The following is an 18,397-nucleotide window of genomic DNA, read 5'->3' on the forward strand; positions in this document are numbered from 1 at the left end:
CGGCAACGGTTTTCAAATTTGAGCAAAAATGGTTTGACGAATGGGTCGGTTTTTAGGCTGGTAATCGACCAACCCAACCCAGTCCCAGCCCTTAATATAACTGAATTGGGATAGGATTGGGAACAGATGCGCTATTAAACAAAGAAACACGTGTCACGTCTACCAAGAATTGGAGTAATATCCTCCCATCTTGCAACAACCAATTTTAAAATAAAATCCTTTTTACGGTTTGAAAATTGATATTTACGGTTCATAACAAAAAACACTTTATTTCTCTAAAATCCCAAAAATTTTCAAAAAAAATCCAAAAACCCCCAAAACTGCAAATAGCAAAAAAAAAAAAAATCGAAAATTCGAAATCAAGCTTGAGAAGGGTTGTGCTTCGATTTTTTGAGGAAATTTCGACTCTTTTATGTGTAATATGCATTGGGTAGATTGATTACGGAACCAATTTCACGTTAAAAAGCCCTAGAAATCGATTTGTAGGCTTTTTTTTTTTTTTTTTTTCGCAAAAACATGTTGGAACGCCCAAGGGGCATTCGTACACGCCTGAGCGCTCATCTTGGGCGTTCAATTAAAAAAAAAAAAAAAAAAAAATTTGCACCTGATACCCAACTCGGACGCCCAAATGCAGCTTGCACGCCCAACTTGGGCGTGCATTGCATGAATGGGCGCCCAAGTTGGGCTTTTACACGTTTTTGCCCAGTTTTGGGGGGGGGGGTGTGGGTTTTTTTTGGAAGTTTTGCGGTTTTAGAGAGATAAAGTGTTTTTTGTTATGAACCGTAAATAACAATTTTCAAACCGTAAAAAGCAAGTCCCTTTTTATGTTTTAAAATGGGTTTTTGTGCATAGGTTCTAACTAAACATGTTTATTATTCTAGGTTTAGCAGCTATATCTCTTTCACCAATAAGCTCATCCCTTTAATATTTATTATAAATAAGGGAAACATTCATGTATATGACAATATTACCCCCAACCTTTATACTCAATTCTTAATTGTAACTCCAATTTAATCAATTTTGTCCACAAAAATCTAATTTTGACCACAAAAATTCAATTTTGACTTTTTTTTTTTCAAAATTTCTTTTTTTGCCGCCGGATTCCAGTGTTGACTTTTTCGATTTTTTCTTCTTTTTTTCTTCCGTATTTTTTCCCCGGTTTCCGGCGTTGACATTTTCGATTTTTTTTTTTTTTTTCTGGTCTGTTTTCTCCGCCGCCGGATTCCGGCGTTGACTTTTTTTAGTGTTTTTTTTTCTCTTTTTTTTTTATTTTTTTTACGTCCGCCGCTAAACGTTGACTATAATTGTGCATTAACGTACTGCCATTGACAGTACATTAACGTAATTGTACTGCCGTTGACAATACATTTATGTAATTGTTCAGCCGTTGACAGTAAATTAACGTAATATTATTATTATTTTTTCAAGAGCAACAAAGCGACAACGAAGACGAAGAATTCGAAGACTCCAAGCAAAGATTTATCGTTTATGATTTATTTTATTTGCGTTTTAACTTTAATCATGAGTAGCTAATTTTCTTATTTCTAGAATTTTATTTGGAACCCTATGTTGGATTTATGAACCCAATTATATGATTTTATGCAAGTTTTAATTCCGGATTTTTTCTTCTACTTATCTTATTAAGTTCATGAAACTGGTCACTTTATGTGCTTTTATGTTATTGTTAATCCCATGAATCGGAAGATCGGTTAATAATTAAAACTGTGATAGAAGAGTCTATGTGGTATTAACATAGGAATATAGTTAATCTCTTAAGTAGCCATTATTGAGATTTGTGTTTAATGCTATGTTCTAGAATTAATTGCGTAGGAATACAGTAATTGAATCTAGGGTATTAGAATCGTAATACACGTGGAAGCAGTTTATGATTAATTTAGCATCCCAGGTTAATAATTCGGGTTAATTGCTTGCATAATTGAAGGAATTGGGGGAGTAATAATCACATAGGGGAAAGAATAAAATCCTAGGCTTGTCTACTTTGATTAATCTTCGTGTTTAAATTGCTTCCTTGTTTTTGCCTTTTTAATTTGCTTAATTAGTTTAATTTAATTTAGTTAATTTTCTCTAAAGTCCTGTGTAGGGTGGGCTTGATAACAATTGCTAGGATTTAGCTCTACGATTAAATAATTAAAATGGGTCATTGCAAATAAGCCCACCAATGGGTACTTATTCATAAAGAGATCCAGACAAAAAACTCATTTACCAATAAGTCCACACATGGTCCAGATTTTTGTAAATGACTAAAATAACCCCTCATACTATAATATGCTCCAATTTCATCATTAACTTAATTTAACCTCAATTTGACCCCAAATTTCATAAATTATTCAATTTTGACCCAAAACTTTTTTTTTTTAATTTTCCGCCGGTCTCCGGCGTTGACTTTTCAATTTTTTATTTCTTCCGGATTTTTTCGCCGGTTTCCGGCGTTGAATTTTTCGATTTTTTTTTTCTTCTTTTCTTTCTTTCTGTAACTTTTTTTTTCGTTTAAACAGCAATATTGCTGTGATTGGCAGTAATATTAACTATATTACTGTTAAACACAGTAAAATTAACTAAACTACAGTTTAACACAGTAATATTGCTATATTAATCTCTAGCACAGTAATATTAACACAACAAAACTCATTATTATTGTGTAATAGAGTAGTATTATTATGTTGACCGTTCAACAAATGTAAACATAATAAAAAACCAAAAGAATTAATATTAATGTGAGTGACAGTAATATTACTATATCAACACTAATATTACCGTCAATCACAGTAATATTACAATAATAGACAATAATATTATTACGTTACTCCGTGAATAACTCAAACAAACAAAAAATCCAAACAAAATAATAATATTGATGTGGTTGATAGCAATATTACTATAACAACAATAATATTATTGTCAACCACAGTAATATTATTGTTGATCACCGTCTTACAAACGAACCACACTCACAATTTCTCCAAGTATTCTAGCCCCACGAACAATTGTTCTTCCACGATCACCGCCAGCAATTCGTGCTGATAACGTGTTGTAAATCGCCCTAATGGTATTGTCCTTCGGTTTGATGATTGTGGAATATAAAGTATGACAACAGAATAAAAGATAGAGAGAGAATGCAAAGACAAAAATCCGTAGAGAGATTAATAAGGGGTGTCAATATGGGGAGGGAGAATTCCATTATATAGGTGAAAAACCACCGGGAGTTACAAGAGGAGTTACAAAATAAGTTACTCTACCACTTACACATAATGGGAAGACATGGGTAGGTTAGTGATCTAGTGGGGAGTTGGATGGTTATGTTAGGAAACCCCACAACCATATTATTCACAACATAATTCATATTTTTTAGTGGTTTTTTTTTTTCCTCGGTGCAAAATAACAAATTAAATTTTATTTCTTCAACATCCAACTTAATTTCGAGCGCAAAAAAATGCGAAAAAATAAAAATCACACTGAATAATTGAAAAAAAAAATATTTTATTACAAAATAAAATTAAATGAACTTTTCCAATCTAACAACGTAAAAGACGTAAAAGACGTACACTAGCTCGAGTTTATTTAGCAATTGGGTCAGCCCGAGTCGTTATTCCGGGTCGGATAACAAAATCTTCAACTATCAATTATTTCCCATCAAGTTTTCTTCACCATTTCTCTTCTCAATTTTATCTCTTTGTTGATGTTGCATATTATAAATTAAGGGCAAATTACGACCGCCCCAGAGGTAAGGTTGAATTACGAAAAAACTACTCATGTTTGCATAAGAACAATCACTTTCTCAACTATGTATTATCTTACGAAAAAATCACTTATGTTGATAAATTCAGGGACCTTTATTTGGTAAAATTATATAAAAATTGCGGGGTATGCCAAAATTTCATATTGTTTTGCGTTTAGTTCAGTAAATAACCGAATTACCAAAATTTTATTAAAAATATTTAAAATTTTGATTTTTTCACTAATTTTAGTTTAAATACTAATATTACACACACACATACACACACACACACACACACACACACATATATATATATATATATATATATATATATATATATATATATATATATATATATATATATATATATATATATATATATATATATATATATATATATATATATGATACGATCTCTTGAGTATCATAAATATTTCCTACGAAACGTAAGATCTATTCTTTAATATTTCTCTCTGCATAGTAAAACCCTAGCACAATAAGACTACTTAAACATAAGAAAAGCCCTAAAATCCTAATCTAGCAAGGAAACACAATTACCTACACTAAATAAATACTAACTATTCTACCACTAACACACGGCAAACATAAACACTAACCTATACTTTTCTAATTAATTAGTAACTAAATACTAAATAAATCAATAACTAAACTATTAATTGAAATAATAATTATAATCGTAACAATATATATATATATATATATATATATATATATATATATATATATATATATATATATATATATATATATATATATATATATATATATATATATATATATATATATATATATAACTGAATACCAAACCGAATTAACGGTTCGGTAATCGGCAGGTACGAATTTTCGTTTGGTTTGATTCGATCGATTTACCGACCGAATAAAAACCTACATAAATTTGGCATCGTAAGGAGAAATGTGTAAGATAATATATAGTTGCGAGGGTGATAGTAATCTGCAAACAAGAGGAATTTTTTTTGTAATTATACCTTACATTAAGTCGCAATTTACCCTATATAGTATATATTAATGTAGTGGCCCCGTAGTTTTTATTAAAAAAGTGGAAATAATATCGTGGGCCCATATGAAATGAAGCCCATGCTAAAAATCTCTATAAAATTGCCTCTACAAGCCCACAAAGGGGTACTTTCTATCTGCAGTACACATTTCAAGGTCAGTTGCTACGTGGCACGATCTTAACGGCTGATTTGATTACCGCCACCACCAGCTCGGATGAACTCCACGGCTTGGATAAGGAACTTTATTTATTATGGTCAATTATTTTTATTCCAACCTTTTCAATTATTATTTAACTTAAGCATTTTCTATTTCAATATATGTTTAAAGTGTCCATAATTCGTTAAGATTTTGTGAAAAGAGAATAACAAAATTATTTAGTAAATACTTAATTTAATTCATTGACTAACATTTAGGGATCTTCAATTTCCAATGGGAATAGTGAAAGAAAACAATGCTTTGTATTCAATTAAGAAATTGAATTTTCAACTAGAATTTGCCAAGAAAAAAAATATATAATTTTTAATTTGACATTCAAATTATACAAAATTGTTTTGTGTTCTATATGAACATAAGCAAAATAAGTAAAATGCCTAGGGCTTTACACAAATGGAGGCAAGCAAACCGAATGTCAAACTTTTCTGGATTTTTATCGATCTATAAAAGTTGTAGTTAAAATTTATTTCACAAGCAGTTTCGTGGAGCTTGAACGAACTTTAATCTAATTAACACGAATAGCTTGATTTTCACGCATATTTTTTCAAAAAAATAATTAAACCCAAGCTTGAGCCAACTTTATACCTTATCAAACGAAAATAAGCATTCCTACTCGATTTTTTTATGTTAGAAAATCGAACTCAAACAAACTTTTAACGACCAAACATGAACCGATCAGCGATAGCTTAGTTTAATTTTTCAGCGCTACTCATTGCGTCAAACATAGTAAATCAAATATGAAAAAACCAATTAAAATAGGAAAACAAAAACAAAACAAAATAATTCTTTTGAAATATCTAGTCCATATTTTAAGTTATTCTTTGAAATTTAATGGTATACAACATTTTTACGTATAGAAGTTGTCGAACACAAAAATAAAATAAAAATAAAAAAATAAAATTAATAAATCTTGTATTTATTCACGTAGCACTAAATAACACAAGACCTAAGCACCACTAAAAAAGAGTGAATATAAAATTAATTTTGTCAGTCAAATTATTTATGAGGATAATATTTAATATTAAATTATTAAACTGTAACTAGAAATTCGAGCCAGAGAAATAAAATAAAAATATTATTATTTATGAGGATAATATTTATTATAAATTGTGATATTCTTTTTTTCTTTTATTTATAAACTCTCAAATACTGATCTCCACACGCCCATACTCGGTGACAGAAAAACTCAATTCAGAAAAAAAAAAAAAAAAAATCTCCAATTTCTCGAAATGGATCCATACAAGGTATGTTTTTTTTTTTTTGTTTTTCCGGTGATCGATTTGTAGTAATCTTCGTCTTGTTCAAATTGATTGATTCAATTTTCTTCACTTAATTTGTAGTAATTTTCGTCTGTGTATGTATATTGTAATTTGTAATCAATTTTTGAATGAATTTTTTTAATTTTTTTGTATGAGTAATCAATCGCTGTGTGTGTGTGTGTGTTTATATTGTAATTTTATTCACTTAATTTGTGGTAATTTTCGTCTTTGTATGTATATTGTAAATTTGTAATCAATTTTTGAATGATTTTTTTTTTCAATTTTTTTGAATGAGCAATCAATCGCTGTGTGTGTGTTTGTGTGTGTGTGTGATTTGGGGGAAAATTTGACGAATGAATGTTTGATTATGGTGCAGTACCGTCCCTCAAGTGCGTTCAATTCACCTTTTATGACCACAAATTCTGGAGCTCCGGTTTGGAACAATAACAACTCTTTGACTGTTGGAACCAGAGGTAATTTCTCATTCTACATTTTGGTTTTTTTTTTTTGTTTTTATAATTATTTTTGATGATCCATGATATATGTTTGTAATCAATGCGTTAGTTTTTCCGTTTAGTTTGGTTAATTTAAAAAATTGGCTGATGGGCAATTGAATTGTTGCTTTCCTTCATCTGTTTGTGTTGTGTTGGTGTTTATGACGGTGATTTTTCGTTTACTCACTGTCGTATTCTTTGAGTTTTTTCCGTATAGTTTGGTTAATTGCAACATTTGAGTGATGGGTAATTGAATTGTTACTTTCCTTCATTTGTTTGTGTTGTATTTGTGGTTGTGATGGTGATTTTTCGATTTACGCGTTTCGTATTCTTTCAGAGTTTTTCCTCGATAATATTATGTGGCAGTCGTAATTATTCGCAAATGCCTGGTGATTATTAGCTTTCGGTTTATGATGGTCTGATCTTTTACATGATTATATTCACACCGTATCACTTCTGATGAATGTGTTGCTGATTTTTATCCTTTAGATTTTCTCGATTATAAGATGATTTCTGTGATGGGGTTATAGCTGAATATGCGTAACGGAATAAACACAAAGTATATGTATACAATATACGTTGTTTTTTTCAGAATTCTGTGCTATATTATACAAATCTGATGCAAAAATCGAAACTTGTATTGGACAGGTCCAATCCTCCTGGAAGACTATCATTTGGTGGAGAAACTTGCTAATTTCGACCGCGAGAGGATTCCAGAACGTGTTGTACATGCCAGAGGTGCAAGCGCAAAGGGCTTCTTTGAGGTGACTCACGATATTTCGAACCTTACTTGTGCCGATTTCCTTCGAGGGCCAGGTGTTCAAACGCCAGTCATTGTTCGATTCTCCACTGTTATTCACGAGCGTGGTAGCCCTGAAAGTATCAGGGATCCCAGAGGATTTGCAGTGAAATTTTACACAAGAGAGGTAACAAAAAAACAAATTGGTTTTCCATTTTATTTCTCGTCAAACACTAAGTTAAATATGTAGTAAGATGTTCGTTCACGAAGGGATGATCATTCTAGAAAACCATCTGCCAGCATCTGTTTCGTGTCTATGAAATTGAACATCTTTCATATGATTCATTGAGTGAAAATTAGTATCTTGTCACTATAAAATTTATAATAGTGGAACTCTTATATGTTTGGTTCTCTTTCGAGACCATATTTCCATTTAATTTTGGGGAAATATATTTTGAGAAAAGAATTTGAAAATAAAACTAATGTTTCTTTGTATTTTGAGACGATATAAGTTACAATGTAGCAGTCAAATCATGTCTAAAATGCTGCAAAAAAGCATTTTGGAAGAAGAATTTGAAAAATTAAATAATGTTTATTTGAAATTTAGTGAAAACATTTGTTATTGTTGCAGCTAAATCATATATGAAAAGAGAAATTTCGGATTTTTTGGGGAATTGTTTTTGAAAATCTTAACAGATGTAATTTCAGTAAGTGATGTTTTTTTTGGTTGTTGCAGGGAAACTTCGATTTGGTGGGGAACAACTTCCCCGTCTTCTTCATTCGGGACGGAATGAAATTCCCAGACATGGTTCACGCATTAAAACCCAACCCAAAATCCCACATTCAAGAAAACTGGAGAATCCTCGATTTTTTCTCCCACCACCCCGAGAGCTTGCACATGTTCACATTCCTCTTCGACGATTTGGGCGTTCCGCAAGATTACAGGCACATGGAAGGCTCCGGAGTCAACACCTACACCCTAATCAACAAAGCCGGAAAAGTCAACTACGTCAAGTTCCATTGGAAGCCAACTTGTGGAGTCAAGTGTCTAATCGAAGAAGAAGCTATCAAAGTCGGAGGAGCCAATCACAGCCACGCAACTCAAGATCTGTACGACTCCATTGCAGCCGGCACTTACCCAGAGTGGAAACTGTTTATTCAGACAATCGATCCCGACCACGAAGACCGGTTTGACTTCGATCCACTTGATGTGACCAAGACTTGGCCAGAGGATATATTGCCTTTGCAGCCAGTCGGCCGTTTGGTGTTGAATAAGAATATAGACAACTTCTTTGCTGAGAACGAGCAGCTTGCGTTTTGCCCTGGTCTTGTTGTACCGGGAGTTCATTACTCTGATGATAAAATGCTGCAAACTCGGATATTTTCTTATTCCGATTCTCAGAGGCACCGCCTTGGGCCGAACTATCTGCAGCTACCAGCTAATGCTCCTAAATGCGCGCATCATAATAATCATCACGAAGGTTTTATGAACTTCATGCACAGAGATGAGGAGGTATTTATTCTAAGGCTACCCTTTTTTATATATTTTTTTCCGCTTAATTTTACTCCGTTTTTTTTTTTTTGATCAAATTCTGATTTTTTTTTTCAGGTGAACTATTTCCCGTCAAGGTATGATCCTTGTCGTCATGCGGAGAAGCACCCAATTCCTCCCGTAGTGTTGTCAGGGAAGCGTGACAGGGTATGTATTTATACTTTAATCCTTTTCCTAACGGCCATATTCTTTATCAAACGCCTCCAAATTATTACAGAAGTCTTAGTGACGATGAATCTATTCGTGGAATAAAGCGTTTTTATCGAACATGATCGATCATATGAAATTACATCTTTAATTTAATTTCGGTTGATGCAGTGCTGCATTGAAAAGGAGAACAACTTTAAGCAACCCGGTGAGAGATACCGAACCTTTTCACCAGACAGGTACAATCACTCGCTAACCATTTTAAAATGATAATTATTAGGACTTTTTTATTTCATTTTTTTTAAATGACTATTATAAGATTTTAAAATTTCATTGTTTTATTATTTATGTCTCTTCTGCAGACAAGAAAGATTTATTCGCCGTTGGGTTGATGCTTTGTCCGATCCCCGACTCACCCACGAAATCCGTAGTATCTGGATTTCATACTGGTCTCAGGTATTGTTTTCCCTATGCCCTGCACTCTATTTAATATGTATAGGGAAAATTACACTTACCCTCCCTCATGTTAGTTTTAATTACAATTAGACCCCCTCAAGTTTGAAAAATTACACAAACCTCCCTTGAAGTTTCAATTTTTTTGTCTTTTTTTTTTTCCGCGAAAGTGTGAACTTTCCATTTTAGTTGGACTAACTGTCATTTTTAATCAAACTTGACGGGTCGAACTGTAATTACTCATAAACTCAAAGGGAGGCAGGTGTAATTTACCCTTTTAATAAGTACTCAGGCTATATAGTGTCGAATAAAGTTTTGTATTTAATTGTGTTTGGTGAATGCAACACAGGCTGACAAGTCACTCGGTCAGAAACTCGCTTCCCGTCTCAATGTGAGGCCTACTATGTGAGAGATGAGCAAGTTATCGAGTCACAGTGTACAAGGATGTCACAATAATTCTTGAAATTATAAGGTGAATTGTAGCGCCATTCGATTACTCTATCCTATTATGTAATAATGTATTGTAACTTTTTGTTGGTTTTCGTTAACCATTGAATCTTGATGATTCTTAATAAATGAAGATGTACTTTATACCGTTAAATTCATTTATTCGGGTTTAATTTCTTTTGTGGTATCGTATTATTCGTCAAATGTATGGTACATTTGACAAAGTATATATACATTGGATAAGTACGTATATATGTTACATTTATGCATGGTAATACTCGACAGTCGCTCGGTGTAGTATCTAAAATATCCTATATTTTTGTATAACCTCATTTTGGGATTCTTCATCGAGGATTGTGAATTAAGAAATACTTTTTGCTGTGTAAAATTTTGTATTTCACTAAAATATTTAAAAAGGGCTATTCTATTTGGTATTTCTTGCAATAAAAATTGGTAAGGGCAAAAAGTAATAGGGGAAAAGAAACGCACATAATAAGGAAAGACAAAAATAACCATAAGAAAGAAGGGAAAAAAAACACGTGCATTTAGGGTTGGGCATGGGTCGTGTCGGGTATTTATCGACCAATTACCTACCTGACCTAACCAAACGATTTTCGTGAATATTGAAAACTATTAACGGGCCGGCCATTATGGGTCCGGTAATTGTTGGCAAACAACTTCGTCACTTTGTCGGGGAAAAAATGGGTCGGTTGTTTGGTATTATCGGTCATCTAATTATTGATTTTATTTTTTTTAATTTTTTTTGCAAAATAAGATATTTTTTAAAAGTTTTTAAAGAAAATATTCAAAATATTGGAAAACCTTATATTGCAAAAATTATAACTTTAAAATGAAGAGTTTATTTTACTAAAACTTTTACAATAAGTAAATATAATGAAGAATCCCAGACAATTCTAGATGGATTGCGAATTTGTCAGGAGATGGGTTTTACACAGGTTAAAGGGGAGTCGGACTCCAAATTAGTTATCAATATGATTTATCATAGAGTCGCAGTTGCATGGGAATTAATTTACGTCATCAGAGGCATTAGAAGACTTCTCAGGGACGATCGAAACGTGGTGCATATTTATCGAGGGGGTAATCGGGTGGCATGGGCTAGCTAAGTCGGCTCATGAGCACAAAGAGATGAAGCTATATACAACTGCAATCGATCTTCTCGTCATATTAGACGTTTTGTATCAATCATGTATATTAATCGACTATGAAGTAAATAATGGTGAATAGGAAGAGCAGTGTTTGACAGGTGTTAATGGAGGTTGGCAAAGAAGGTGTTTTGGATAATTACATCAATAGCAACAAATGGGGGCAGTTCTCCTATTTTCATTTTTTGTAGCTTTCTTAGGCCACTTTATATTTTGTTTCATTTTAGCCCATTTTAGGGCCTTTTTGTATTAGAAAGGTTAGGGCTCCCCCAGATATTTTATTGCCATTGTAGGGATACTCTTTTGCCTTGTGTAGGCCCACAAAATTTTTAACGAGGCTCCAAGCCAAGTCTTTCGATAATAATGGAATAATAAAGTTTTTCGGCCATCATATATATATATATATATATATATATATATATATATATATATATAATGAAGAATGTGAAATAAGTTATAATATGATAGAATAGTTCGTCGAGATTATAAATTTGTGTTTTGCGTTTTTAAGTTATGACTTCTATTATATGTTACTTTAATTTAAAAAAAATAAGAATATTAAATATTTATAATTAAAAAAAAATTGGGATCACTTAATATCACCGATGGACTCATTTATATGTGGGCCACTTAGAATTATCGGTCTGACTATAAGGATCGGTTAATTATCTGTTATCGGTCAAGAAAAGTGGATCGGTTGGCCGATAAAACGGACAGATACCCAACTCCACGTGCATTCATATCAATATGTGCAATGTTTTGGGTGTGGGGAAATTATTGATTGAATTTCGATGTGGGATAAGTGGAGAGCGTTCCTAACGGCCATATTCTTTATCAGACGGCTCCAAATTATTTATGAATTACCCCACTTCTTGATTTTTGATAAAGCTGCTTTAAAAAGTTTACAGGCTCCATTTTTTGTTATAATTAACCCCAAAAAAAATAAATTAATAAATAATATTTATAGAAATAGTTTCATTCTCTATACTTTTGCCAACTCAAAGAACCATTTTTGGTAGTGTTTGCAAAAGCTTTTCGAAACAGCTTATGAGCTTTTTCTGCTTATAATTTGTTTCTAGGTGTTCGTGAAATCAGATTTTGCTTTTGATTCTTTTAAAATTAGTTGTTTTCAGCTATTTTTTAGAAAACACCAATAAACCCGTTTTTTTCTATTTAAGTTTGTTTTCCTATTTTTGCAAATACCCTAAACACTTAGAAATAAACATTTAATACTACTTAACTCACAATCACTAACTTCTACTTTTGAATAAGCTTTTGCAAACACCACCTAAATCGTAAGTGTCGTAACTCATAAATCAAGAACTAATTCATTAGTTATGAAGTTGTGTTTTTCCTTGAGTTTCCCTAATGATAAATGTCTGAATCGTTGTAATCATAGTAACTTAATAATTATTTATTTTTAAAAGTTGGGAGCGCTTTCAAAAAAATTGGTGATAAATAAACTCTACACAATCAATTTATAAGTTGGACGTGTTTATCAAATAAATTTTAATTTCAATTTATAAAAGTTGGATCTAATTAAGCCAAAATACATACCTTAGTTATTGGTCAAAGTTTGATAAACACCAACACTTCAAAACTAATTAATTTTATCTACAAAATTGACAATTAATAATAATTAATTAATGAATAAATGTGGTCCTCTAATAAATTAATTATAGTGACAGAGCTAAGGGAGAATTTTGCAAGGCATCTTTAGGGGCAGTGTGCCACCTGCAGAAAATATTGCTGTTTTTTTTGTCCTCTATTGTGTTTTCATGGAAGTATAAAAAAACAAACTCTTTTTTTCAAAAGACAAAATCAGAATCTTTAAATACAAAATTATATTCCTCTATTATATATATAAATAATAAATAAATAAAATGTCATTTGAAATATATTTATGTATTATATGATAATGTTATGTGGATCGAATTATGAAACGTAAATTCGTGTTTGTGATGTTGTAACGTGTGGCTCGTGGAATAGTATATGTTACATCGAATGAAATACAGTAGGTGTGTGCGTTGCATATGTTTACACACAATCACTTTTATATGAATACATACATGTATATGGTTGAAAATGTTGTTTATCACATGTATTATAATAAATTAATAATATATAATACATGAATAAAGTATCTCTTACATGTCAAAACTTATATGTAAAATTTGTTTTGTCTGTACTTAAATGTTTTGTTTTAAATCTTGTTTTATAAAGCTTTTAATTTAGTTACACTTTCTAATTGATTCATGGTCAGAACGTATTAATTTCAAGTTACTCTTGATATTCACTATTAATATTACTCACGCTGGCTTCCATTTAAGATTTTTGCTTGGTCATTCATTTTAATTTCTAAATATTTTCGCGTAAAATTTACAAATTATTGAGAGAAAAAAAAAACATGTTTAAATTATAACGAATTTTGACTCGTGAATGTTGAGTCATGCTATTAACTCGCCTGAAAATCCACAAGTGTGGTTCCTTAAAATGAACCCACGGGTTTATGACTTGCGCACACCCCTAGGGTAAATGCCGAAATTAAATATCCCGCGATCACTAAATTTCAATTTTTCGGCTCAATTAGGAACATAATTACTAGAAAATTTGTGTTTTAAAGATATTTCTTTCAATTGAGAGTTTGATGATTAATTTTGGCTGATTTTAACACCATTCACTATATTTCTAATTCTACATTAAAAAAAAAAAGTAGATCTTGTCACATATTTACATAATCACATGATTATGGCCTTATGAGTTGTCTTAGGGATTGGACTCATTCAAACATTCTTGTTCAAATTGCTCAATTTGGGAAAAAAATAAAAAATAGTTCAAATAATTAGGTAATTTTATTTATTCATCAAATAACATACAAGGAAAGAAAGATAATAATTTTTGGTAGCTACACAAAATCACATTCTTTCTAGCAAACAAAATTTCCCCATCATAAAAAAATCTTCGTCACGAAATATCGTCGATTACAACTTGAATAAAATACCGAATATCAAACAAATTATAACCAAACCAATTTTTGTAATAAAAAAAATTAAACAAAAAAAAAAGGCTTATTTAATTACCATATATTAATTAATTGTTTGTTACCTAGAAAAAAAAAATGAAGGAATTAAGCACTTAATACAAAATAAGTTCTTGATAAGCTTTTGAAAAAAGCACATGGGGGGTGGGGGGGTAGGGGGGGGTGGAGTAAAGGCAAAGATGAAAATATAACCGTTGGGCCAAACAAGGAACAGCGCGACCTTTCATCCAACGGCCATAATTTACTAGCCGTTGTTTTCAAACATATGAAAAAGAGAAAAATTAAAATTAAAAGATTTACGTATGGGCAGACATATATCCGCTGTTTACGTTCTCTCCAAATTTCTCCATTGACGACCCCCTTCTTCTTTTCTCTGCATTTCGATCATCGAGAGAGAGAGAGAGAGAGAGAGAGAGAGAGAGAGAGAGAGAGAGAGAGAGAGAGAGAGAGATCGCTTCTTTTTAATCTCCAGTGATTGATTTTGATGGGATTTTCGTTCTAGCCTTCGATTCGGAATTAATCGAAACTTTTTTTCTGGGATTTGGGATTCTTGATTTTGGAGGTTGGCCTTATTTTTTTTAATTTTTTTAAAAATATTTTCTGATGTGGGGTTTTGTTAATTATCCTCGATTCTTGATTTTTTTTAATCTTTTTTTCTGAATCTGTAATTATTTTCAAATGTTAGTTTGATCCCTTTAATTTAATTTAATTTTGAATTAAATCATTTTTTTTAATTTGCAGTAGCTGTTTTTAGAGAGAGAAAGAGAGAATCAAGATGGGATCAGATGAGAATTTTTCCGGTGTGATCAGACATTCAAACACTCAAGGTAGGTAGTCTCATACTTAAATTAAACCTAAAATTATTTGATAATTGTGTGATTAAATTAATTGTGTGATTAAATATTGAATTAGGGTTAATGAGGGGTGGGGGTGGAAAATTAACAGGAGGAAATGGGAATAATAATAATAATCGAAGAGCGTTGAGTACAATCAACAAGAACATCATTGTAGCTCCTCCTTACCCTTGTGCTGTTCATAAAAGAGCTATACTTAAAGAGTAAGATTTTTATTTTATTTTTAATTTTTAATTTTTAATTTTTTTGATTTTCAAAACCCATGTTTCTTTGATTAATAATAATATTTTCTTGATCAGGAAAAATGCAGCTGCTGCTAATAAATGTCCCGTTATTCCGATTCATCGTCCCGTTACTAGGTTCGTTAATTCTCGCCTTTCTTGTTGTACTTAAAAATATATTCTTGATCTTGATCTTGATAAATAAATAATATATTTATATTCTTGATGAATTTCCAGGAAATTTGCTGCACAATTAGCTGGAAAACAGCAGCAGGTAATTGCAAGAAATATATTGTCTTTAATTCTAATTTAAAAAAAAAAAAATTGTGTGGATTTAATTTGGCTAAGATGAATTTGAATATTGTGTTATTATTATTTATTGCAGGTGGTTTCGAGTGCGAATAGTTCCGAAGATTGCGTTATAATCGACGCAGACGAATACAAGAATGTGGATGACCACGATGTGCCGATGTTCGTGCAGCACACCGAAGCTATGCTCGAAGAGATTGATCGAATGGTAGCAAATTTTATTTATTATATAACTAAATAAATAAATAAAATTGATTTAGGATATTGGATTTTAATTCCTTTATTTTAAATTTGATTTTAGGATGCAGAAATCGAAATGGAAGACGTAAACGAGGAGGAGTTGGAGGAGGCGATAGTCGACATAGATATTTCTGATAAGAAAAATCCACTTGCTGTTACTGAGTACATTGATGACATTTATGCTTATTACAAGAAAACTGAGGTGAATTATCTTTATTTATATACATACACATATAAATATATATATATGTTTTTATATTTTCTTGAATGTGTGGAATTTGATTTGCAGAGCTCAAGCTGTGTGCCGACAAACTATATGTCGCAGCAATTCGACATTAATGAAAGAATGAGAGGTATTCTTATTGACTGGCTGATTGAGGTAAAAATCGAATCTTTTTTTTACTAATAGTGTCGAACCCCTTAAATAGTTCGAAGAATGTGAATTTTGTTAAGAAAATCGAATTTTTTTTACTTGTAGTGTCGAACCCCGTAAATAATTCGAAGAATGTGAATTTTTGTTAAAATATCGAATCTTTTTTACTAATAGTGTCGAACCCCGTAAATAATTCGAAGAATGTGATTTTTTGTCAAAATATCGAATCTTCTTTACTAATAGTGTCAACCCCTTAAATAATTCGAAGAATGTGAATTTTAACAATCGAATCGTTTCCACTAATAGTGTCGACCCCTTAAATAATTTGAAGAATGTGGATTTTTGTTAAAAAATCGAATATTTTCTACTAACAGTGTCGAACCCCGTAAATAATTCGAAGAATGTGATTTTTTTGTTAAAAAAGTCGATTTTTTCTACTATTAGTGTCGAACCCCTTAAATAATTCGACGAATGTGATTTTTTGTAAAAAAATCGAATCTTTTCTACTAATAGTGTCGAACCCCGTAAATAATTCGAAGAATGTGGATTTTTGTTAAAAAAATCAAATCTTTTCTACTAATAGTGTCCAACCCCGTAAATAATTCGAAGAATGTGGATTTTATTTTTGATTTTTTATTTTTGCAAGATTTATTGACATTTTAAATGTTGTATATGTGTGTGTGTTATAGGTGCATTACAAGTTCGAACTGATGGATGAGACGTTATATTTAACCGTAAATCTGATCGATAGATTTCTAGCGGTTCAATCGGTTGTGAGGAAGAAACTGCAATTAGTTGGTGTTACTGCTATGCTCTTAGCCTGCAAGTATGAAGAAGTTTCTGTGCCAGTTGTGGAGGATCTTATACTTATATCCGACAAAGCTTATTCGAGACAAGAAGTGCTTGATATGGTATTTTTATAATTCGATTGTTCGATAAAAAATTGAATCTTTTTACGTAAATTTCTTTTTTAACTTTTTTTTTTTTGCTTTGTGGTGTAGGAGAAGTTGATGGTCAATACCTTACAGTTCAATATGTCGGTGCCAACTCCATACGTGTTCATGAGGCGATTCTTGAAAGCTGCTGAATCCGATAAAACGGTTGGTTTTTTTTTTTCCTTTCTTTTTTTTTTTTTTTTGTGTTTTTAAAGTATGATAGATATAACTTCGATTTTCACCGATTAATGGGAAACTTTTTTTTCTTCTAATGAACCTGAACTGTACTTAGTTGGAGCTGCTATCGTACTTCATAATCGAACTGTGCCTGGTTGAGTACGAGATGCTTCGATTCCCGCCTTCTTTGTTAGCAGCTGCTGCAATCTTTACTGCTCAATCTACTCTTAGTGGAAGTAAGGTGTGGAGCAAGACAAGTGAGAGGCACACAAATTACAACCAAGATCAGCTCCTGTAATTAACTACACCTCTCTCTCTCTCTCTCTCTCTCTCTCTCTCTCTCTCTCTCTCTCTCTCTCTCTCTCTCTCTCTCTCTCTCTCTCTGTGTTAATATATTCTTGATTTTTATTTTTATATTTATGTGTGTAGAGAATGTGCAAGACTGATGGTAAGTTTCCATCAGAAGGCGGGAAGTGGTGGGAAGCTGAACGGTGTGCAGAAGAAGTACGCTACATCGAAATACGGATATGCATCAAAGGCGAAACCTGCGGTTTTTCTCATTGATGATGAATTACTAACAAACTAAATAGAAGGGGGGATTACTACTATTAATTTGATGGTCAAATGCAATGTAACAACAATGATGTAGTTTGCTTCTGTCTGTCTGTCTGTGTGTGTATTTTGGGGTTTGTGGGGGGTGGTTGGGTAATATTGAGCAACACAAGTTGCCCCCTTAGTTTTCGATTTTCTCTCGACTTTTTTTTAACTGCTCTCTTTCTGATGGGATGGATTTATAATGTAATTTTCTCCAAGAAAATTCCCTTTCTTTTCTTTCTTGTTTATAATAAATCTGGTTTATTCATTTTCATCTACTTTCCCCTTGCTATTATTGGATATTCATATAACTATGCCTCTACACGAAGCGAGTACGACGATCATGGTACTCGTGTGATTGTTTCGTAGATTTAAAGTAACACGTTCTTTCACATAATGCAGCATCTACGAAA

The 18,397-nt window shown here is 31.9% G+C and overlaps 2 protein-coding genes across 5 annotated transcripts; both read left to right on the plus strand.

Moving 5' to 3' along the window:
- The first annotated feature begins 6,018 nt into the window (after positions 1-6,018).
- On the plus strand, positions 6,019-10,232 carry LOC105965917 (catalase). The gene is made up of 8 exons (XM_012990467.2): positions 6,019-6,231; positions 6,623-6,719; positions 7,389-7,666; positions 8,216-8,992; positions 9,089-9,178; positions 9,350-9,417; positions 9,541-9,634; positions 9,981-10,232. The coding sequence occupies exons 1-8, from the start codon at positions 6,217-6,219 to the stop codon at positions 10,038-10,040; spliced, it is 1,479 nt and encodes a 492-aa protein (XP_012845921.1). The 5' UTR covers positions 6,019-6,216; the 3' UTR covers positions 10,041-10,232.
- Positions 10,233-14,361: 4,129 nt separating this feature from the next.
- On the plus strand, positions 14,362-18,258 carry LOC105965915 (cyclin-B2-4). 4 transcript variants are annotated; one of them, XM_012990463.2, is made up of 12 exons: positions 14,362-14,843; positions 15,023-15,108; positions 15,194-15,338; positions 15,435-15,494; positions 15,594-15,630; positions 15,742-15,873; positions 15,967-16,107; positions 16,195-16,284; positions 16,968-17,189; positions 17,280-17,378; positions 17,506-17,684; positions 17,820-18,258. In XM_012990463.2, the coding sequence occupies exons 2-12, from the start codon at positions 15,057-15,059 to the stop codon at positions 17,974-17,976; spliced, it is 1,314 nt and encodes a 437-aa protein (XP_012845917.2). In that variant the 5' UTR covers positions 14,362-14,843; positions 15,023-15,056; the 3' UTR covers positions 17,977-18,258. The 4 variants fall into 4 exon arrangements, with proteins under 4 accessions (XP_012845917.2, XP_012845919.2, XP_088671484.1 ...); XM_012990465.2 differs by having other exon boundaries at positions 14,499-14,843; positions 15,227-15,338; XM_012990464.2 differs by having other exon boundaries at positions 14,580-14,843; positions 15,026-15,108.
- The last annotated feature ends 139 nt before the right edge of the window (positions 18,259-18,397 follow it).

Source organism: Erythranthe guttata, chromosome 3 (genome assembly GCF_056151865.1).
Source record: "Erythranthe guttata isolate IM_541 chromosome 3, IM_541, whole genome shotgun sequence".
In the NCBI taxonomy this organism is placed as follows: Eukaryota; Viridiplantae; Streptophyta; class Magnoliopsida; order Lamiales; family Phrymaceae; genus Erythranthe; species Erythranthe guttata.

Coding starts and splice junctions, on each gene's coding strand:
- LOC105965917 (XM_012990467.2), top strand. Junction 7,667..8,215: donor TGAAATTTTACACAAGAGAG/GTAACAAAAAAA, acceptor TGGTTGTTGCAG/GGAAACTTCGATTTGGTGGG. Junction 9,179..9,349: donor TGTCAGGGAAGCGTGACAGG/GTATGTATTTAT, acceptor CGGTTGATGCAG/TGCTGCATTGAAAAGGAGAA.
- LOC105965915 (XM_012990463.2), top strand. CDS start 15,057: ATGGGATCAGATGAGAATTTTTCCGGTGTGATCAGACATTCAAACACT. Junction 15,109..15,193: donor CAGACATTCAAACACTCAAG/GTAGGTAGTCTC, acceptor ATATTGAATTAG/GGTTAATGAGGGGTGGGGGT. Junction 17,685..17,819: donor TACAACCAAGATCAGCTCCT/GTAATTAACTAC, acceptor TTATGTGTGTAG/AGAATGTGCAAGACTGATGG.